Source organism: Pelobates fuscus, chromosome 1 (assembly GCF_036172605.1).
Source record: "Pelobates fuscus isolate aPelFus1 chromosome 1, aPelFus1.pri, whole genome shotgun sequence".
NCBI classification, from domain to species: domain Eukaryota; kingdom Metazoa; phylum Chordata; class Amphibia; order Anura; family Pelobatidae; genus Pelobates; species Pelobates fuscus.
Genome location: NC_086317.1, coordinates 442,712,859 through 442,737,141, shown reverse-complemented (window position 1 = coordinate 442,737,141; position 24,283 = coordinate 442,712,859). Strand labels below are relative to the sequence as shown.

General features: G+C 38.7%; 1 protein-coding gene across 2 annotated transcripts in view; it reads left to right on the top strand.

Annotated features, from left to right (window-relative positions):
- The first annotated feature begins 7,196 nt into the window (after window positions 1-7,196).
- MPHOSPH8 (M-phase phosphoprotein 8) overlaps window positions 7,197-24,283 on the top strand; it is a 32,987-nt gene continuing 15,900 nt past the window's right edge. Inside the window, exons 1-8 of one of the 2 annotated variants that reach the window (XM_063429962.1) lie at window positions 7,197-7,470; window positions 13,017-13,172; window positions 15,520-16,323; window positions 17,342-17,438; window positions 22,383-22,640; window positions 23,044-23,175; window positions 23,263-23,351; window positions 23,625-23,765. In XM_063429962.1, the coding sequence (XP_063286032.1) occupies window positions 7,291-7,470; window positions 13,017-13,172; window positions 15,520-16,323; window positions 17,342-17,438; window positions 22,383-22,640; window positions 23,044-23,175; window positions 23,263-23,351; window positions 23,625-23,765 (1,857 nt within the window). In that variant the 5' untranslated portion in view covers window positions 7,197-7,290. Of the gene's footprint in view, window positions 7,471-13,016; window positions 13,173-15,519; window positions 16,324-17,341; window positions 17,439-22,382; window positions 22,641-23,043; window positions 23,176-23,262; window positions 23,355-23,624; window positions 23,766-24,283 lie in introns of both variants that reach the window. The other variant, XM_063429952.1, reaches the window with a different exon arrangement.

Below are 24,283 nucleotides of genomic sequence, written 5' to 3'. Positions count from 1 at the left end.
CTACTAGTCCATATTGTAAGTCTATGGAATGCAATCCAGTCCATATACTTATAAATAACCCCGACAAGTTCTTAGATAAATATGGTAATTTATTTGGGTTTCAAATATATGGGACGGGTTTAGATCCTGGGACAGTATTGTTTATAGGGATAGAGACTGATACGGTATCCTCCCAGACTCATCAAGTATACCATTCCTTTTATGAAGAGATGAGCATAGATAATAAGATCCCCCATAATGCTAAAAACCTGTTTATTGATTTAGCCGAAAGTATTGCCGGTAGTCTTAATGTTACCAACTGCTATGTGTGTGGAGGTACTAACATGGGAGACCATTGGCCTTGGGAAGCAAAGGAGGTAATGTCCGGTTCTGAGGCAGTTGACCAATTAATATCTACACAAGCCGATTATCATATGAGTGTTAGAGGTAAATCTGAGTGGAGATTAAAGACCTCCATCATAGGTTATGTTTGCATAGCGAGGAAAGGAATGATGTATAATACTTCTGTAGGAGAATTAACTTGTCTAGGGCAAAAAGCTTATGATGATGATACAAAGAATACAACTTGGTGGTCGGCTTCAAATGTGTCATGCCTTAACTATGGTATCCTCTTACTTCCTGGTTCCACGGAGCCTAGCCACACCCCTTTATGACACGGTCTGCCTATTTAATCTGACTGCACCAGCTGATCTAGGCTGGATTATTGAACTACGTTCCGTACTCACGAACCGGCTACAACTTCGTTGTGAAAACCTCTGTTACCAGACCGGACTGAAAGACTCTGCAAGTTCCCTTCACCTCTCCTCATCCACAACTAAAAGCTTAACACTCTCCATCCAGGATAAACGCCTCTGAGGAGATCTCGGGAACCAGTGTTCTATGTGCCGGAAGCTAAGTAAAACCTCTGTGATAAGCATTGCATCTCAAGCTGTTATTTCCTGTCTCCAAAATCCTTCGATAATACAAAACCGTTACAGCTAACTTCAACTCATACTTTATCTCAGTTAGCTGCATCTGTCTTGCTTCGGTTAAAGTCTATGGAACAGCTATTGTGACTGCTTATCACCTAAACCGTTGATTCTACTAAGAGACTCTTTATTGATTCAGTGTCTGCAATTTAGTATCGTTTACTCCTTAAAGCTACAGTGCCTGTAATTGTGGACTTCAGTTATCATTTACTACTTAAAGCTACAGTGCCTGTAATTGTGGACTTCAGTTATCATTTACTACTTAAAGCTACAGTGCTTATAATTGTGGACTTCAGTTATCGTTTATTACTTAAAACAACAGTACCTGTAAATTGGAATTAAAGTCATTACCTTTTACTTTTTATAATAAATATTCAAACTATAAGAAATCTGCAGTTGTGTTCCTTCATAACAAATGTTTAGACGTGACAGAATAATCCAGCCATTGTAATGGATCCAGCAGATTTCGATTCTACTATAACTACGCTGAATCAAAGAGTTAATGCACTAGCCCAAAGTGTGCAAGACCTGCAAGTTACTAATGAAAGACTTCTCACTTATATCAGAGATTTACAAACTCATACTCCTCATACTACTCTGCACTCGGCTAGTGATCCTGCTGTGTGTAACCCTGAAAAGTTCTATGGAGATCGTTCCAGATATAGGGAGTTCCTCAACTCTTGCAAACTTTTAATTGCTTTGAAACCTAGATCCTATCTTACAGAAAGAACTAAAGTTTGTTCGGTTATTTCCTTTCTAAGAGGTGAACCTATGTCATGGGCTCATTCCTTTCTGGAAAACGATGACCCCATTTTAGATTCACTAGATGAATTTTTTGAAGCCATGTCTCTCCTCTATGAAGATCCTAACAAACAAGCTACAGCTGATTTAACAATCAGAACACTACAGCAAAGAAATCGACCCGTTGAAGATTACATTGCTGAATTCAAAAGATGGGCTATAGAAACGCAATGGAATGACATCACATTGCGCAACCAGTTTCGAATTGGTTTATCTGAAGCTGTAAAAGATGAATTATCTAGAACAGAACTTCCTACTACTTTGAACGCTCTAATTCACTTATCAATCAGCATTGACAGAAGATTAAGAGAAAGAAAGGCCGAAAAAGCCCTTTTACATTCAAAAGACCGCAAACCTTTCACCCCCTCAGAAGCTCCAGATAAGACTTCCATACCAAGTGAACCTATGGAAATAGGGGCTCCAAAGCCTCCTGACAACCCATCTGAACCAATCGAACCTATGGAAATAGGGATAATAAGAAGTCCCCTCACTCCTGAAGAGAAAAATCGAAGACGTATGTTAAACCTCTGCATGTATTGTGCCTCTCAAGTTCATTTAGTCTCTGATTGTCCTTCATTGAAACGGACAAAAGGCAGAAGGCAGTCTCATGCCTCTTCCATCCTAAGTGTACTTCCCTCTACAGCAAATACTCAAATGTCCCCTATCGTTCTTGTATTACAGTGGGACAATAAAAGAATCATAACCAAGGCTGTTATCGATTCCGGTGCAAATGGAATATTCATCGACTCAGCCTTTGTAACAAAGAATAAAATTCCTTGTGTTCGTAAAAGAACTTCTGTACCTGTTAAAGTGATTGACGGGTCCCTCATCTCATCGGGACCAATACTTCATGAATCCATCCCTCTAAAAGTAACCATCAATCATACTCATACAGAAAGTCTTATATTTGATGTTATCTCATCACCATTTTTTCCTATTATATTAGGGATCAACTGGTTAAGGAACCACAACCCTCAAATCTCATGGTTTCCCTTCTCTTTTGCCTTTAATTCTGATTATTGCAAGAAAACATGCTTGCAACGTATTCCAATTCTTCAGTCTACGAAAGAACCAGCTAAAACCTCATGTTGTTCTGACATCGAACTGGAGTCTCCTCCTCCTACAGTCATTGGTGAATTAAAGAGAAAGTTTACAACAGCTCCTATCCTTCAACTTCCAAATCCTTCATATCCTTATGTCCTTGAAACGGATGCTTCGGAATTTGCAATTGGAGCTGTCCTTTCTCAACACAAAACTCCTCAAGAACCTCCTTCGCCTAAAGTCATCGGAATCTTATCTTCTCTTATTGACGACATTAAAAGTCTCAGTGAAGATGCTCTTGAACTTCCTAAATCAATGAAATTATCCAAGAAAATACATGAAAATCTAGAATTGGCCTCCTCCAATCAAAAGATGTTTTTTGATACAAAAAGACAACCTTCACCTTCATATCAAATCGGTGATCTTGTCTGGCTTTCCTCAAAGAACATTTCTACAAACCGTCCATCAAAGAAGTTAAGTTCTCTTTTTCTTGGTCCTTTTCCAATACTATCGGTTATCAACCGTAATGTTGTTAAATTGAAACTTCCACCAACTTTAAAGCTACATCCTGTTTTTCATGTGTCCTTGTTGAAGCCTCATCATCCTGACCCTTTCCAAAGAAATGTCACTACTTCTCCTGATCCCATATTGGTCCAGGGTGAAGAAGAATACGAGATTCAAAGTATACTGGATTCAAGGATCCATCGTGGCTCCTTACAATACCTCATTAGATGGAAAGGATATGGAGTTGATGAAGATACATGGGAAAACTCCTCTGACGTTCATGCTGACAAATTGATTTCCAAATTTCACAAGCGTTACCCTTCTAAACCAAGTCAATAGCACCCAGAGGTTGCTCATTAAAGAGGGGGTACTGTCATGCCTTAACTATGGTATCCTCTTACTTCCTGGTTCCACGGAGCCTAGCCACACCCCTTTATGACACGGTCTGCCTATTTAATCTGACTGCACCAGCTGATCTAGGCTGGATTATTGAACTACGTTCCGTACTCACGAACCGGCTACAATTTCGTTGTGAAAACCTCTGTTACCAGACCGGACTGAAAGACTCTGCAAGTTCCCTTCACCTCTCCTCATCCACAACTAAAAGCTTAACACTCTCCATCCAGGATAAACGCCTCTGAGGAGATCTCGGGAACCAGTGTTCTATGTGCCGGAAGCTAAGTAAAACCTCTGTGATAAGCATTGCATCTCAAGCTGTTATTTCCTGTCTCCAAAATCCTTCGATAATACAAAACCGTTACAGCTAACTTCAACTCATACTTTATCTCAGTTAGCTGCATCTGTCTTGCTTCGGTTAAAGTCTATGGAACAGCTATTGTGACTGCTTATCACCTAAACCGTTGATTCTACTAAGAGACTCTTTATTGATTCAGTGTCTGCAATTTAGTATCGTTTACTCCTTAAAGCTACAGTGCCTGTAATTGTGGACTTCAGTTATCATTTACTACTTAAAGCTACAGTGCCTGTAATTGTGGACTTCAGTTATCATTTACTACTTAAAGCTACAGTGCTTATAATTGTGGACTTCAGTTATCGTTTATTACTTAAAACAACAGTACCTGTAAATTGGAATTAAAGTCATTACCTTTTACTTTTTATAATAAATATTCAAACTATACGAAATCTGCAGTTGTGTTCCTTCATAACAAATGTTTAGACGTGACAAAATGTCTCAGAACCATCTAACCCGTTTGCTAGATACGCCAATTTAAAGGATGTGTGGTTTGATCTATCCACCACATCTAACTGGAGAGCCCCAGCAAATTTGTACTGGATCTGTGGTAAGAAAGCCTATTCGGAGTTGCCACAGGACTGGGAAGGGGCATGTGTGTTGGGTATGCTCAAACCATCCTTCTTCTTGTTACCTATTGAAACAGGTGAGACTTTAGGTGTTAAAGTGTATGATGTGAATCATAGGAAGAAAAGGGGACCCATAGAGATAGGCGCCTGGGAAGATAATGAATGGCCTCCCCAGCGTATTATAGATTACTATGGGCCAGCCACGTGGGCAGAGGACGGTACCTTTGGTTATAGAACCCCAATTTATATGCTCAACCGTATTATAAGATTACAGGCAGTGGTTGAGATTATCACTAACGAGACATGACAAGCGCTCAATCTTCTAGCGAAGCACAATACCAGGATGAGGACAGCAGTATACCAAAATAGATTAGCCTTGGATTACCTTTTGGCAGTAGAAGGAGGTGTATGTGGGAAGTTTAACCTGAGCAATTGCTGTCTTCAAATAGATGACGAAGGGCAAGCAATAGCTGAGCTTACTAGCCATATGGTTAAACTAGCGCATGTGCCTACTCAGGTATGGAAGGGGTATAATCCAAGTAGTTGGTTTGGTAGCTGGTATGAGTGGTTTGGAGGGCTTAAGGCAGTGGTAGGTGGAGTCCTATTAATTTTAATGTTGTGTCTACTCCTGCCGTGTCTTATACCCTCAGTAGTTAGGTCTGTGCAAAGCCTGATAGAAAATATAGCAGAGAGGAAGGCTGCTGCACAGATAATGGCAATTTATAAATATAAGGCTCTAGATCAGGGAGAACCAATGCAGGAAGATGAGTGTTGAAGATTCACATCATAGATAAGTCTGGTCTGGTTCAAGGTAACTTGCGGTGTATGCAAACCAAGGTTAAGTGATGCCTCAAGTAATTGTGAAATATCAAGAGGCATCAAAGGGGGGAATGTGGTGGAATCTCGGTAAAAATAAATTTAGTAGGCCGAGATTACCACGTGGCATGTGTACGTGCATATGCTGACGTATCGATCAGTTGGTTGCACGAGGCAAGATACGATCAGTAGTGTACGGAGCATGTGCAAGAATACAGGATATAGTATTCCCCTCCTCCATTGTGCTGGACAGGCCATGCGGTCAAGCAGGAAGTTAATTCTTATTTGTATTGATTGGTCAAGAGAATGTGCGGGTGGAGCTTAATATGGGAGGAGTTATGTGCCTATATAAGGAGCCTGCACTATTGTCCGGGGCTCAGAACTTGCTGTATTTTGGTGACATTAGTCCCTCTGAGTCCCGATCGGTGATCCAATAAAGAATCTCTTCCTTCCTGAAGAAACCTGTGTCCATCTCTCTGTGCTTGGCTTCCGTCAGTTTCTCCGGTATCACTACCTGTGTGGCTATCACTTGCCCCTTGGATGCAGCTCAAGACTCTTGCTTACTGTAGCCAGAAAGTCATTATTTTAAGTCTTTTGCTGTATTTTAGCTTGCATGCTACAATAAAAAATGAAATACACATATTATTCAGCACATATATGTGTCTACGAGTAATAGAAATCAATACCTAAAATGGAGGGGTTTGAAAACTTGGAGCCTAAGTACCCTAAATCTGACCTTGAGTTTTGGAAGTTCTAGGTCTGCAGGGGGGGGTGGGTGTTATTAATTTTTTATTGTTTTATAATATATCATGCTGCATCACAGTCAACTTCCCTGGCCTGTAATCACTAAAATAAGAAATTGATGACAATTGTTGCAAAATGTATACCACTACTCCGTTTTCACTAACTTGTGGACTATCCCGAATTAAAACTGGATTATTCAATAAAGTTATAACTGCCGGGAACTAAATAGTGAATTTCAAATTTAAGGCCAAAATAGGCAAACTGAAAAAAGAATTGACTTTATTATTATTATTTTATTATTTATATAATAATAATAATAATAATAATAAAAAAGTAAATTCTCTTTTCAGTTTGCCTATTTTGGCCTTAAATTTGAAATTCACTTTTTAGTTTATGATTTTTATTTTTTTCGAATTAAGCTTTAGTGAATATCTGAACATGTATTAGAATTTGTAGGCCACAATGACAGAACTGAAAACATTCTCCAAGTCAGACATGTTTCATTTAGACAATTTTGACCAAAACTGCGAAGTACATGTCAAATTCACTTTCCACAATTGCCATATTAGTGAGTAATCCTGACAGTTTTGCTATTAAAGCCCAAATTTTGCCATTAATTTTTCCTTTCACTATAATGTCTTGCATAATACATAAATCCCTCAGGTACCTCTAGTCACTTGTGAATAACTGTGTCAACATACATCAGTCAATGTAAATCTAGTAAAATTCTTCCCTCAGTAAAAATGGCGACTCTTGCTTACTTGCTCTTCGCGCATGCGCAGGTCCTGCCACTTGGTCACGCATTGCCTGAAATTACCTTTAAGAAAAAAAAAAAAGCGTCCCGCCCTTAGCGACGGCACACTTTGATTGGTCAAACTCGTCTTGTCAATAGTTCTCGCGCAGCCAACCGCCGCGCCTCGCGGCCCCTGGCACACGTTCCCCTGTCCGCCTCCTCTGATTGGCTGCCTGGGGAGCTTCCGCTGCCCCTCCAGCGCCCGCTGATTGGCCGAGCCGCCAGTCCCTCTGGGACGTTCTCGGGAGGTGTGTGTGGCGCAGGAGGATTTTCCCCGTTGTCTCTCCAGGTTCCCGAGGCGTCATGGCGGATGCTGCAGAACGTGACGGAGGAGACAGTATGGAGCCGGACACCAAGGAGAGCGAGTCGGCGGGCACGGCAGCGCCTGGGGATGGTGGGGGGTCCCGGGCTGAGGCTGGGGAGAGCGAGGACGAGGAGGACGTGTTCGAGGTGGAGAGTATCCTGGACTCCAAGATAGAGGAGGTGAGTGAGGGAAACCCCCGGTGCTCTCCTATATACACATACTGTACTCCTATATACACCTACTGTAATAAGACTCCCTACACTCCATAATGGCTGAGCATCATGGGACTTGTAGTCCACACCAGCTGCGAGTGCCAAGGCAGGCTGTCCATGGCTGCTAACCAGCTATCAGCCCTGATAACCTCAGGCAGGGGCAGGCAACCTTTGGCACTCCAGATGGTTTGGACTACAGCTCCCATGATGCTTTGCCAGCATTCTGGCTGTAAGAGCATTATGGGAGATGCAGTCCACAACCTCCTCCCCCTAGGGGTTAGCCACAAACACCTTGTTGTCATAGACATAAGTGCTGACATGCAGTCTGCAGCATTCATATGCTACAGGAAGGACATGAAACAGTTAACCTTGGCAGTTCCACTCAGGAATCCTCCCTTATACATTCATGAGATGGCATACTGCAAGGCAATCCTTTTCATGTACTGTCCATCAGCATGTGTATATACGATATATCGTACAGCACTACGGAATCTGATGGCGCTATATATAAATAATAAAATAATACGTGTCCAGGAAAGCCTTGTTTATTTTGCTGTCCTTTCACGAAAGTAAGTGACCCCCCCTTCTGGAGGTCACTGTGGGCTGCCACAGTCTGCCTCACATTTTTTTTTTGCCATGGTGGAGCAAAATGACCTCTGGGAGTCATGGGGTTGATCTGTGCGGTTAAGTCAGGAGCAAGCTTCAAAACTGGGATTAGTTGCAATATCTGTCATCATCCTGGGAGATGGTTTGAGAGTAATCCCCACATAGTCTAGCCAGGAGCCAGCCTGCCATTAATCAGTGTGCACATTTGCCTGATCTGGGATTTTTATCTTTGCAGATGGATTTTGTATTTCTGCTATTGGTCCACACATCCCTTTTTTTTCCCACCCCTCTTTTATCAGTGAACCAATACAGATAAGTGAAGGGGGAGAAGAGAATATTTGCAGGTCAGACAGTGACATCAGAGAGCAGGGAGTTGCCTTGGTTATATTAACTATTTGTAGTCCCTCTTTGTATCTAAAGCTAGACTGGTTGCAAAAAAATATGGATAGTCCTTTCTTATTTCTCCGTCTTTGAGTATCCCCATATTTTGACATTGCACACGTGATAGTGTTTAATGTTTTAGTTTATTTTGAATTAACTGGCAGTCTAGTGTTGTACATGGTTTGTGAAATAAATTTCCATCCTTGCACTTATAAAATGTTTAAGAATTGTTCATTTTTTTTTTGCTGTTTCCTTATTATTTAAAGCAATATATGGGTTTATTAAAAGTGATATAAGGTTTACAACAAACTAAGCTAAGTTGGTGAATTTTTAAATTACTGTAATTTTGAACTTTTAATTTTAAAAATCCCAATATAGTGAGTAATTTGGTAAGTCTTGTTCTTCTGTAGTATTGCAGATAAACCCTATGCCCCCAGAATTGCTGACAGTGTCATTGTGACTGTAGTACACAATAGCTAAGGTGCCAAATGTTGGCCATTGCTGCACCGTAGCTTTTGGACTCCTTGTTATTCCTGGAGTGTTACATGACACTCTATTATTAAATTTTGTGTTGCTAGGAACAGCTGCATACAACAGCTGGAGAGGTCATAGATTTTTTTTTTTATGATGGTGTTTTCTATATTTGTTTATTTGGCAACTAAACTGTTAAGTTAAATGGATTGTTGGTTAAGAGCACAAACTGCTTTTAACCGTTTTCACAATAAAGTACTATAAACGCCTGTTCAATATTACTTTGAATTTTAAGATGTTAAAGGGTTACTCCAACCCTTAAGAAAAATCCAAATTTAAATAAAACACGATTTTTGGGTGAAGTAACCCTGGCCCCTCCCCATAAAAGTTAAAAAGATAAAATAAATCTAAAACGTACACATGCTGTGTGTGATGACAAATATTCAATATACACACAATTGACAACCAGCCTGGACCTCTTTTTCCGTTCTGACTGACGCTCTGTCGATGCTGCCAGAAATGGAGTTATACGTCTGGCATCAATGACGTTAAACTATGTATGTGCAGAGTTTTATAGTGAAATGCTGCACATACAGATTCCAGGGACCATGACCACTTCATATCACTGAGTATCCCTTTTAATTACAGACTGATGTAAAACTTTGTGTAGTTTGCCCATATTTATATTTGTGGTTGTGTTGTTGGCTGCCTGTCAAAACACACCGCACGTACATTTCATGGGCTCTCTTAGCAGCTGTCATCATCTGGTTTCTTAGCATTGAGCAAAAGTAATAACTTTATTTGTGATCTGACCACCACTGTAAAGGACCAGGATTGGGCTGTATGTCACCCACACCAATGCAGAGACTTTTGATGCAGAACACTTTACTTTTAATAGATGAATATATTTAATCTTGCTCTCTTCGATGACATCAAAGTATGCTAATCTGCTTTCGTGCAGAGTCTGGTGTGTACAAGCTGGAGCGTAAAGCTGTCAGACGCTCACATGACTCGGCTAGTGTGTAAGCTGCTATTTACTGCTGTGAAAATATTAGTACTTCAACCCTGTCTTAAAGTCCTAATAGTGGAAAAGTGCCATTTATATAGTTTTTTTGTTTTTTTTTTCTAATCAAAAAAGGTGTTATATGTATATCTTTCTTACAATTGTTTGCTGTAACACTGGGTTTTATCCAATAGGTATTGACTGATCTAAATTTTCCGTAGCTGATACAGAATATTGGTTCGCCGTTCAGGCCAGATTTCTGTACATTTAAAGTTTTGAAAAAGCAGCACAATTTTTACACAAATCTGGCATTAACTGGACACGCTGACACCAATCATACTCCTAAGACTCTCAGGCATCCAGTACTTGCTGGGATTGGTGAGATCACAGCATTTACAGAGCTGTTCCTGATAGGAGTGACACTCCTATCACTGTCAGCCTGCCCAGTACATTCCAGTAGGTTATGCACAGTATCACCTCCCTGCCTTCAGCTGGGTTCTGCATGCAGTAACTCAAAGGGAGAAGTGACAAGGTAATGATGTGGTACCTTGTTGACTGGCGGCTGGAGTTTCCGGGTACAAAGACGGCCCGCAGTGACTAGGAGATTTAATGATATTACAGATAACTTGGTCACAAGACTGATACCGATCATAAATCTCTCTAGTAATCGGTGAAACTGATCATTGGTCTTTCCCTGCTAGGCATTAACTATGGTCTAATGAAATCAGAGTTGCAAAATATAGTTTAAAATACCCCAATTACCTGCAGAATGTTTCCAGATCGGCTCTTTTAACCTAAATTTTGTAATTTGGTTTTCCATTCTCTATAATTTGATGTCTAAAGGAACACTTCAAGCTCCATAACCATTACACCCTGCTGTACCGGTTCTGGCATTGTCCCTGGGTAAGTAGTCAAGCCGTTTGCAAACAGTTTCACAATTTGATGAGCTAATCCCTGCAGTGCAGGCTCAGTTGATTGGCTGAAAGTGTCAGTTTAATGCTCTCAGCCAATGAGCTAAGCCTTAGTTCGCTGGGATAGCTCAGCGGTGAGAGCTTCTAGCTCTCCGGGAAGAGAAGATGACTGGCACTTGGTTGACCCCATGTAAGTTGTCAAACTATTTGCAAATGTCTTGACTACTTAGCCTGGCATATGTCAGAGTATGCCTGGCACTATAATGATTTACAGCATGCTGTAGTGGTTATGGTGCTTTGAGTGTTCCTTACATTTTAGTAGGAGTGCATTCTAGATCTAGTTTTTAAGTATTCTCTTTGGGCTTACTTCAATGAACCCCAAACAGTATATTACTAACACAGTGCCTTTTAGACCTATCCTCAAGTATGCCCAAATAGCAGGTAACCCAATCGAGTGTATCTGACAACTGATAAAATAATAGACTAGTCTTGTGATTTTTTTTTTTTTGCCCAAGGATGTTGGGAGTTATATTCTAGCAACCACGTAGATCCTTTGCATCTTTTCAAAGATAACCTAAAGAGTATAGAGTGGTTGGAGAGTGAAACCTGGAAAAGAGGTCAGGTTGCCTATTCAGAACTTATATATATTTTTGTTTCCCTAGTTGTTTACGCAGAGAGTAATTTTTAATCTGTACACAATAAATAGTTCATCATATAATATGTTTTAAATCATAGCAATGTAATGATTGCACATGTTGTTTTTTGCCTTTTCTTTTTTTTAATTTTTTATAAATTAACCTTGTTACACCTCACTGGCTGTCGGACAACTGGTCCTGGTAGTTTAGCACAGTGAAGCTGTCCTCACAGTTTAGGCAATTGACCAGAACACCTGTCTTGCAAAGACTTCTCATTAAATTGCATTGGAAAGTCTGTGGTTGGAAAGCGTGTGTGTGTGTGTGTGTGTGTTTTCATTGGGGGTATATCTGCTACGCAGCAATTTTTATTTTATTTTGGATTTGGGCTGTGGAGAGTTCTTTTAATGTTGTTTTGCTTGTTCCCTTCCATATAAGACATGTAAAGACTAAAATAACTAATGGTATTTGTTAACTTTGTTCCCTCCAGCCATGAGGAAGTTTTTAGTTAGTGCTCGAACGCTTGCTGCACTATGCACACTGCTAAATAAAACTCATTCATGGCTAGCCGGTGTATAATTAACAGGCTTATCCTATCTGCTTCTGTTTTCACTTGTGTTTCATGAGTTGCATGGGCATGCTCCTAGCATTTTGCTTGATTGGCTATATGTATTTTATTTTGGTTTTATATAAGACTGACTCTCCATTTAAAGGGACACTATAGTCACCTGAACAACTTTAGCTTAATGAAGCAGTTTTGGTGTATAGAACATGCCCCTGCAGCCTCACTGCTCAATCCTCTGCCATTTAGGAGTTAAATCCCTTTGTTTATGAACCCTAGTCACACCTCCCTGCATGTGACTTGCCCAGCCTTCCATAAACACTTCCTGTAAAGAGAGCCCTATTTAGGCTTTCTTTATTGCAAGTTCTGTTTACTTAATATTTTCTTATCCCCTGCTATGTTAATAGCTTGCTAGACCCTGCAAGAGCCTCCTGTATGTGATTAAAGTTCAATTTAGAGATTGAGATACAATTATTTAAGGTAAATTACATCTGTTTGAAAGTGAAACCAGTTTTTTTTTTCCATGCAGGCTCTGTCAATCATAGCCAGGGGAGGTGTGGCTAGGGCTGCATAAACAGAAACAAAGTGATTTAACTCCTAAATGACAGTGAATTGAGCAGTGAAATTGCAGGGGAATGATCTATACACTAAAACTGCTTTACTTAGCTAAAGTAATTTAGGTGACTATAGTGTTCCTTTAAGAGTTTTTATATTAACATTTCCACTCTTGTGCTCTTTTAAGGTTATTTGGGGGATTGAAATGTACATATTCTTCATCAATGTGCAGATGATAACGTAGATAAATCAGAAATAGGTTCTAAAATTCCGATAGAAATTTGGCTTGAATAATACATTTTTTGTTTTGCTTTTGAATTACTACAACAACAATGTGGAGCAATTCATTTCTTCCATCTATAAAGTCACTTGTAATCCTTTTATTTTTGCAGGGTGAAACGTTGTATCGTGTCCGGTGGAAAGGATATGATTCTGATGGTGATACCTGGGAGCCAGAGGCCCATCTGGATGACTGTAAAGAAGTCCTTCTTGCATTTAAACGCAAACAAGCGGAAAGTAAACAGAAATCAGCCAAGAAGGAAACACCTGTAATTATCACTCCAAATGATCAAAATGAATGCACTTTAGCCTTTTAAATCATGTTTTCGTAGTACCGCTCTGTAATTCCATGTAATCTTTTTATGGTTGAAACCCATTAATTTGGTTAAAGAATAGGCTAAAAGGGATTATCATGCTTTAGACAGACATTATAGCATAAAGGGAAATTATGCTTTACAGGCTGACATTATAACATACATAGAAATATTTCAAAGGAAATTGCATAACCAAATAGCTGTAACAATTATCCAATGTTTTTACTATTTTCATTTTGTTGGGGGTTACATCCTATCTGATGCTGTGAAGGCATCATGCCCCACTAATGTTTCTTGTTTGGAGGATATATAATACTGTGGAAAGTATACCTCAGTGTATATGTACTTTAACTACATTATGGATGAAGATGCTCAGTTGCATCATGGAAAGAAATCCGTGCTGGCACCTAAAAGTCCTGCTGAGATACTGATCTCCAGATACTAGTAAACATTTTCACCACACGATATACACATTTGAGCATTATTGTTAATAGTATTGTGAGATTCCTGGGATGTGGGATTTGTATCGCCAGACACCCGGGAGTTTAGGTGCAAGAGGGAGGACAATGTTTGAGGCTGGGAGTGTGAGCGCTTCTTTTTCAGAAGAAGCTCAATCCGCTTTTCCGGCATGCACTTGTGAGTCAGAGCGCAGAGCTTGGGACTCCCCGCATAATCTCTGGTCTCTCTGACTCAGTGAGCTCCAGAACTGCGAGGCGCAGAATTACCGAGGTGTAGATCTGAGGTCCGTGAGGCATGTACTCAAATGTATTGAAGCCCAAAAGATTTGTCTTAATGACTGGTGAGCGTAAGAGATCCAGTACACGCGCGTGCATACACACACACACACACACACACACCATGTAGCTAACACACCATTTAGCCAGCGCGTGCCCACACACACCCCATATAGCCGGCAGACACACATTACACACTATGGGGGAGGACAGAGGAAGAGACACTAAACTTCTAATTTTTGCACATTAAAGCCAAATGGAAGAAATAACCTGTTATGACACTAGCTGAGTTTGCGTATTTGTCTAGATAAGCTATTTTGGCGTCAGTTTTTTTTTCTCTCAGATTTCATCTGGGAAATTGAATAACCCTACCATTGTCCAGGTGTAAGCCTGGTCCCCAAACTTTCTAATTTTAAAGTTTTGTTTCAGGACAAGAAGATTGGTTTTCCACTTTAGTCCTTTGGACAAATTATTTATTTTAGTTTCCACACCCCTGCTGTAGGCATGCAGACATATCCCTGAATGGAACCCAAAATATATTTTATATCTTTATCTTTTAAACGAACACTCACTGCAGTGACAACATAGCTGGGGTCCACTGGGTGTTCTCAGCTTCTTTTGCCCCCAAAAGCTCCTACCACTGAGCTAAACCCAGCTGTTCAGAGTGCACTGCAAGGTTTATCTCCGTGAGCTAACAGAAGCTCTGGGTTCTGGCTTTTAGAGGAGGTGGAGTTGGGATCTAGCCGGACCCCAGGTGATTTGTCGAACTTTCTTGAACGGTTTGACTACATACACGTGAGATAGGGGGCATCAGGAGACGCCTGGAACCGTAACCACTGCAATTGTATTTGTTATGGTGCTTGTAGTGTTGGATCAAGCTATAATCTGATTTGTTTTACTTGCAATGTATAGCTTAAGCATATGAAAAGGCTTCACAGGTCAAGTGTAAAATATCCACTCAAATAAAAGCCGTAATGTCTTACCCTAAACATAGTGATGATTGATCAACCCAGCAAAGCCATTGTTGCCCAAAATTAACATCGTGTCATACAAAATGGGTTTAGATATAAGATGTGTAGATTGTTAATTTGTTTTGTTTTTTTTAGTCTACGTTAAAAAAACCTCCACATTTTTATGTTTTCAGTTATTACACAAATGCAGGACTTTTTGATATTTTAAACAGTCATAAATTTCTAATTACGGAGGTCCGTGAGGCATGTGCTCCAAAAATAAGTAGCAGCAAATATATAACCTGCTGCACTTGTCTTTGGGAGATTCACTGTTGACCAAATATTAAAGTTCCTGTCAATGCAGATTACATTTTGTTTTTCTTAAAGACTATTCTTGATTATAAAAGAAATAAATAACATACTAATTCCTAAGCACTCTTCCTTGTACGCCCTTTGAATGCAAATTGGACATGAATAAATGAAATTGCATTTAATATTTTCTTTTAGAAACATTTTAGGAAAGATCTACTATTAACTTTTGCAAAGTTTTTGACAATTCATTATTTTCAGACGTATTTGTTTATATGACTAAATCCATACTTTGTGTTTGTATGGCAGAAATTATCTTTAAGTGATGTTTACGAGGCAGATTCTGACAGTGAGCCACAAGGAGCCAGAAAAGATGCATCCCCACACAAAAAGAAAAAAAAATCTAGAGATGAAGAGGATGATGACAAGGATGATTTAAAGAAAAAGAAAGCAAAGTCTGGAAAATCAAAAGAGCGAACTAAATCTGAGTCAGAGCCAGCAGAGAACCAGTCTCCAGAACCTAAACCAAAGAAAAGGACATCCGAAGGCAAAGAAGATTTGAACAACAAAAAGCAAAAGAAAGAAGATTCTAAAGAATCAAAAAAAACTAAGAAAGAAGACAATAAAGACTCCAAAACGAAGAGCAAAGAAGAACATAAAGAGAAAAAGCACAAGAAGGAAAAACCAATTGAATCCGAACAACCAAGTCAAGCAGATGAGTTTTCCCAAGATCCTGTGTCAGAAAATATGAGCATCGACCAGGCACCAGATGAGAAAGCAAAAACCAGTCAAGGCACAGAGGACAAAAGTCGAGAGGCCAGTCCTGAAAAGACTAGTGATCTACATGGTATGGAAGATGAATCTGATGATGTGAAATTGAAACGAAAAAAGAAAAAGAAACACAAAAAAATAAAAACCGATAGAGTTGATGAAGTAAAGTCAACACCCACTGAAGAGGGCCAGCTGGAAAAAAAAAGTCTTCCAAAAAAGCCAAAAGTCTTTGAAAAGGTGAAGGAGCCACCTGCTGTAGAGAAACTCCCAGCTCCAATTCAAAAGAACTCTAGACCAAGCACTGAGGAGAAGACCCGGAGGTCACTGGAAACTTCAGTAGAGGTAAGAAGTTAACAAAATTCTGCAATAAATGAGTCAGAAAATGTAATGAAGATTGGATATCTCTGTAAATGCTATCATTGTGTATCATGAAAAGCATGGGTTTTATATCTGGTCTTATGACAATATATGGCTTGATTTAAAGAGCCTTTATAAAAAATGGCATGCCTGACTTTTTTAAAGAGACATTGTATAACTTGGTTCCTGTACCTAACCTATTTTCTGTTAACCAACTTGGGGCAACTTTTTATAAAATTATTGTGAAGGTAATGGATTGAAATGGGAAGTTTAGAAATTAACATGTGAGATTCCCTCTTCCTATGGTAACATCTGCTGGAACCGACTGTTGCCCCTTGTTCTCCCATTTTGTTCAGTGGGAGAAATGTCCCGTACACACACACACACACACACACACACACTCACACACTCATATAAGTAGTTGCTATCAGTGTTCTGTTGAAAACTATAGACTTTTAGGCAAATATTGCTGGCAGAAGATTCATTCATAAAAATAATCTACTTTCACAAGTTAATTGGAGCTACGCAGTGTCTCATAGAAAGCTCTAAAAGAGCTGTACAGATATCATAAAAAAAAATAAACAGTGCAGCATCTGTGCTCCAATGCATTTCCAGGATGTCACAGATCAGTGGCACAAACACTGTTTGAACAGAGGAGAAAAAAAGTTCACCAGAATTTTGTATTATGCCAGTGCGTGCTAACATGAAATTGCATAATTTGATTACTCGTTATCACAAAATATTCCTCAGATTTGGCATTTATGGTAAGCTGAAATCGGTCCAAAAGGTTAAAGGAAGACATTGCTAGGAATGTAAAGGTAAACATAGAATGTGACGGCAGATAAGAACCATTTGGCCCATCTAGTCTGCCCAGTAAAGATAACATATTGCTTAATTTATTACATCCAGATCATTTACTAGCAATGTCTCTGAAATGGGTTAATATAAACATATAAAAATAGTTGTTTTGCTAAATTTTTTAATAAGCACACAATTTCTATAGGATAAAGAGGCCAGAAAGCCAGATACAGGAAAAGAGAAACCGAAGAAGAAACATGACTCTGAGAAAGATCTGAAAAAAGAGCCGAAGGTGGTGAAAAGTGAGTGTGCATTTTTTTGGAAGATTCATTTTTTTTGCTTTTTCCATTTAATTTTAACTCTGCGTTAGAAAAAAATGTTTTTAGGTGTTTAAATGGATAAAATGCAAAATATGAAATCCTATATTGAACCAGTGTAAAATCTGTGATGAAGTACCCATAATTCCTTATGACATCAAAGCCATGTCTTGTGGTGGAGATGTAGACCATATGCTTTGTTCCCCTTGTATAGGTGATGCAATGAGATCTTTGTTGCCATAGACAACACCCTTGAATTGCAAGCGTTTATCTTTCTTTCCAACCTATTCATAAATTGTATACCTTTTCTTGCTGATGGAACAGTTGATTCCACACAGTCAGCTGCTAGCTCTCTCAGATAAGCCACTGGAGGGACATGACATAAAGGTTTTCTATTCTTGTTTAGGGATACAGCGGGCATCTGCTTTTACTTTTAAATCGCTGCATGCTCAGGCATGGTCAGCTGGCAGTTGTTTACATTGTACTGGCAACCTAGGAATAAAAAACTCCATGCTGGAAGTGACTCCCGTTTCTTTTAACCCCTTAACGCCGTTACGGCGTGCTATGCCATCACGGGTTAAGTGGGCTTTAACGCCGTTATGACGGCATAGCACGCCGTAACGGCTTGCAGCCCCAGGAGGTAAGTTATACTTACCTCCGCCGCGATCCGCTTCGAGAGGACTGCCTCACAGCCCAGGCAGCCCTCCCACGGCAAATCAGGCCCCCGGGGGCCATGTGATCGCTCTCAAAGAGCGATCACATGGCCCTCTATAGCTGGCTGTGGATATGCCAGCAGGGGGACTGTTTGAAATATCAGACAGTCCCCCTGCTGGTGGGAAGAATTAAAAAAAATAATTAGACATGTGTAAAAATAAAATAAATGCATTTTTATATATATATAATATGTATATATATTATATATATAATATATATACATATTATATATATGTAACGTCATACAAAGTGTATTTTAATATTAATATAAGTATATATTAATATTAAAATACACTTAGAATGACATTACATATATATAATATGTATATATTATATATATATATAATAGATGTACATATATATATTATATATAAATACGTATAATTAAAATAATAAATAAATTAAATAATAAAATAAATAAATAAAATATTGAAACAAAATTTAATATAAATTATATATGCATATGTAATTTCATTCTAACTGTATTTTGTTATTAATATATATATATCGGTAACAAAATACACTTAGAATGACATTCTATATATATCTATCTATATATAAAATGCAAATAACCGCAAATATATATATATATATATATATATATAGATAAATACATATAATTACATAAAAGATTACATCAGTATACACGTAGAATTTAAATACCTATAAATGCATATATATTAAAATTCTACATGTATATTTAAATAATCTTTTAACGTAATTATGTGATTTGATTAATTAAAATTTGATTGACATGCATGACAACACAGGGAGAAAGTGCAGAGAAATTAATTTGCAAGCACTATATTTGACCCTGTAACTCTCCAAGACACCATAAAACCTGTACATAGGGGGTACTGTTTTACCCGGGAGACTTCGCTGAACTCAAATATTAGTGTTTCAAACTGGTAAATTGTATTACAACGATGATATTTTAAGTAAAAGTGACGTTTTTTGCATTTTTTTACAAGCGAACTGCACTTTTATGGTCTATATTATTGTTGTAATATGTTTTACTGTTTTAAAACACTAATATTTGTGTTTAGTGAAGTCTCCCGAGAATAACAGTACCCCCCATGTACAGGTTTTATGGTGTTTTGGAACGTTGGAGAGTCACATATAAGGGTTGCATTTCATTTTTTTCACATTGAAATTTGCCAGATTGGTTATGTTGCCTTTGAGAGCCTTTGACCCTGTAACTTTCCAAAACAACATAAAACCTGTTAATGGGGGGTACTGTTGTACTCGTGAGACATCGCTGATTACAAATATGTGCATTTTTTTTGAAGTAAAACCTAACAGTATTATGACATTCACAGTTAAAATGTCAGACGGAAATGCAAATTTTAAAAAAAATCTTATTTTCTCACATTTCACTTTTATTCATAATAAATGATGTTCCATATATGAATAGTTAATGATAGATTAAAGCCCTGTTTCTCCTGAACAAAATGATATATAATAAGTGTGGGTGCATATAATTTGAAAGAGGGGAACTACGGGTGAACAGACACATAGCGCAAATTCCAGTTTTTGTTTACGTTTTGTTTTGATCAGAACGTGCACTATTGACTCCGTCCTGAAGGGGTTAATGCGTATCTTCATATTGAATTATAAATGAAGACAAATAACATTCACCTTCCTGCTGTTTTGGCAAAGCCACAGACAAGCGGCAGAGAGCCCCTCCCAGACCTTGAAGAGGCTGTTATTCTCTATAGAGACTGGTCATATCCTTTACATTTATAGGTCAGCCTTCAGCAGCAGTTCCATATGTCTTGTTTAATAGGGTCGGTGGAACTGCTCAATATGCTCTGTTAATCTAGGCCAGTGATGACCTCTCCGCAGCTCTTCTGTACTTTTTCACATAATGTTCAATCTTGCAGAGAGGGCAGAGCAACGTGGGAAATCTACTTTACAAAATGTGGTGTGCCAACTGTAAATGCTGTCAATGACATATGTTTGCTAGTTATACAGATTTTATCCTATCTCCTTAGATGATGTTTATATTAATTGAGCAGATAGAACTGTTTTTATCAGTTTATCAAACACTTCATTATGAAAAGACATATAGCTCAGCCGGTCTGCTCTCCTTATATCTGCACAAGTCATTATGTTTACATAGATATGTACCCCATAGGGTATAGCTTAGGCATTAATGCTGATTACCTGAACTTACATTTTGTGCATATATGACTTTGTTTTGCAACCACCATGCCATGTTTGGCACTAGGAACACTGATGCTGGCCGTCCCTGCCTGTTATTAGCCTAATGCCTTCTAAAATGCTCTCATTATTCCTATTCACACGCTGTGTATTGTCTGCCATAATAGCTTATTTTTAGTAAAACATGCTGTACAATACCAGACTTATCTGTTTGCTAGCTAGCATACTGTGTAATGCTGACCTCTTCCTGCTTTTGTTGGGCTAAACTGTGGTTGTGCACCCATTTGCAAATAGCGCTGCTATTTTTATTTCCTAGACTAGCTATAAGATTCGCTTAAACATAAAAATCTCTTCACTTTGGTAGCAATGAACTTTTACATAGAAACATAGAATGTGAGGGCAGATAAGAAGCATTTGGCCCATCTAGACTGCCCAATTTTTTCAAAATACTTTCATTAGTCCCGGGCCTTATCTTATAGCTAGGATAGCATGCTAAAACTCCTTTACTGTGTTAACCTCTACCACTTCAGCTGGAAGGCTATTCCATGCATCGACTACCCTCTCAGTAAAGTATTACTTCCGGATATTATTTTTAAACCATTGCCCCTCTAATTTAACACTATGTGCTCTTGTTGTGGTAGTTTTTCTTCTTTTAAATATAGCCTCCTCCTTTACTGTGTTGATTCCCTTTATGTATTTAAATGTTTCTATCATATGCTCCCTGTCTCGTCTTTCCTCCAAGCTATACATGTTAACTTCCCTTAACCTTTCCTTGTAAGCTTTATCCTGCAATCCATGAACTAGTTTAGCAACCCTTCTCTGAACTCTCTCTAAAGTATCAATATCCTTCTGGAGATACGGTCTCCAGTACTGCGTGCAATACTCCAAGTGGGGTCTCACCAGTGTTCTGTACAATGGCATGAGCACTTTCCTCTTTCTACTTCTAATTCGTCTCCCTATACAACCAAGCATTCTGCTTGCATTTCCTGCTGCTCTATTACATTGTCTGCCTACCTTTAAGTCATCAGAAATAATCACCCCTAAATCCCTTTCCTCAGATTTTGATGTTAGGACTCAAATATCAAACATTCTGTACTCTGCCCTTGGGTTTTTACATCCAAGATGCATTATCTTGCACTTATCCACATTAAATGTCAGTTGCCACAACTCTGACCATTTTTCTAGTTTACCGAAATAATTTGTCATTTGGCTTATCCCTCCTGGAACATCAGCCCTGTTGCATATCTTAGTATCATCAGCAAAAAGGCATATGTTACCATCAAGACCTTCTGCAATATCACTAATAAAACCATTAAAGAGAATGGTTCCAAGTGCAGATCCCTGAGGTACCACCACTGGTGACAAGCCCATGCTTCAAATATACTCCATTGACTACAACCCTCTGTTGCCTGTCACTCCACTACTGTCTTACCAATTCAACAATATTGGAATCCAAACTTAAAGATTGCAGTTTATTGATAAGCCTGAATGCAAAATGCAGTTAAAGGGACACACCAGGCACCCAGACCACTTCTGCCCATTGGAGTGGTCTGGGTGCCAACTCCCACTACTCTTAACCTTGCAACTGTAATTCTTGCAGTTTTTTATAAACTGCAATAATTACCTTGCTGGGTTAACTCCACCTCTAGACAGCCACTAGAGGGCACTTCCGTGTCCCTAGCACAGGAAACCTGTGCTAGAGCGTCACTGGACGTCCTCACGCTGTGTGAGGACCTCCAGCGTCGCTCATTTCCCTATAGGAAAGCATGGAGCGCTAATGTGCATGCGCGACATCGTCGCTGCCTCTGGTAAGTTACTGAAGGGGTTTTCACTTTAAAATGTTATTGCATATAACATTTCCCTTTAAAATGTTATACCATGTGCTGTTTGCATGAAAAGTTTAACGCAAATTTATTTTGAAATATAAATGTCAAAATATCTTCATATACTTTTATAATATCAGTGGGCGGTTGGCAGATCATATGGGCTACTATTTTGCTGAACAAGTTTGGCTTGTTAAATTAGCATTTTGTACTTTTATAACCTATGCAGATGCCAAGGAACCCAAAAGTACAGCGAGTGCATTTTCCATATCGTCTGAAGATGTGAATGAAATCATGGAGAATTCTCGAAAGCGAGAAGACCCCTCATTTGATCATAGGATTGCAGAAGAACCAAAACTTAAAGACCTGAAGCCAGTATTCAAAGAAAGAAAAAGTACAAGGGATGAATCTGACCCATGGTCTTTTGCAGCTTCTGAGGGGGATCAGGAGGTGATGGACCCAGTATGTCACCTGCAGGAAAATTCTGGTACATAAAGTTCCCATACACATTCCATATCACTATGCTATGTATTTACTATATCAATCATTTTTTGTTTTGCTTTAGGATTACCTTGAAGACTCACAATTGCTGCGTAATTAAGCAGTTTTACTGTACCCCTTGATTTCTGTTTAATATAGTGACTAAAATATGTGATTTGGAGACCAGTGTTCTCCTCTGGGATTTATCCTCCGTGTCACACGTCTTTGTTTACATTGTTACTTGTTTATATAAGCTAAGTAATTCTTATTCGATAATATTTTTATTGGAATGGTTTTGTCACTAGTCAATTAGATGTGTTTTATTTTATCTTTCTTGTGGATACCACTAATGTAATTAGGAAGAAAAAAAGCAAAAAACAAGCTCTTTATAATATCAGTGTTTGTTCCAGCTGCTTTAGATAGTAAGTCCCAGTGTATGGGACTAGGGATGGACTTACAGCTGGAATGGATGACTCTGGAAGACTTTCAAAGCCACCTTGATGGGTCTGATGAGATTCTTCCCACAGAAACTATATCAAACGGTATGTTATGTCATCTCCTGTATTTCTCTGTGGCCAACTGTTGTTGTTTTTTCTTGTTTGGTTAACAAAGTATTTTCTTTTTAATAGGTGCATTGAAAGATGCTGTCAAAAATGGAGATTACCTCACAGTAAAGTTTGCCCTTAACTCAACGGAGGAGTACAATTTAGATCAAGAGGTAGTTGTATGCATGCATATTTTTATTTTACCTTGTGCTCTTATCACATAATCATTTTTTTTTTATTATTCTCATGAACATCACTATGAATTACTGTGGAGCTGCACTAGAATTTCATATTCTACATGTCTTGGCTACATCCATTTTACACCTATGACATGCTGTTTTGGCGGTTGAGCTCAGTAATTATTACACAAATGCAAACAATATTACGGTACGTACTTGTACCTGTTTCACTATGTTCTTGGCTAATAAGATGCCACTTTAATGTAGGATTCTAGCGGAATGACACTTGTAATGATGGCAGCTGCTGCTGGACAGGATGACCTTCTAAGGCTTCTTATAAAGAAAGGCGCAAAGATAAACGCAAGACAAAAGAATGGGACCACGGCCCTGATCCATGCTGCAGAAAAAGTGAGTTCTTCCAGTTGACCGTTTTTGGCTAACGTATGTACACAGATTTGACTGCTTTGGAATACTGGAAAATGTGCTGTTATGTTTCAAGTAAAGCTGACTTCACAGATGTTCTCTATGGTATTCGATAATGGTGTACAATAAAATACATCCAATGTCGGTTCATGGTTTGTTAGAACCAGACACTTCATATTCGTTGGGCCACAGGCAACTGCAACTAATGATTACTTTATAGTATAAAATATTGTGTGGAATATAGCTGAAATCCAATGACAAGCATGGCACACTGTTTCTGAAGACCACAGTCTCCAAATTGTAGCTGTGATAAAGAATCCACGGGTTCAACAGGGTAGGTGCATAAATGTAAATGTATTGGAAATAGAAACACAAAGTAAAAATGTTTTGTCCAGGAGGTTTTACTCGTGTATAATGGAACTATATGTACATATATCAGTTTACCTGAAAATTTGGCTCAAAAATAAAGACCACTCTCACAGTAGGTGTTTTTATAATAGTAA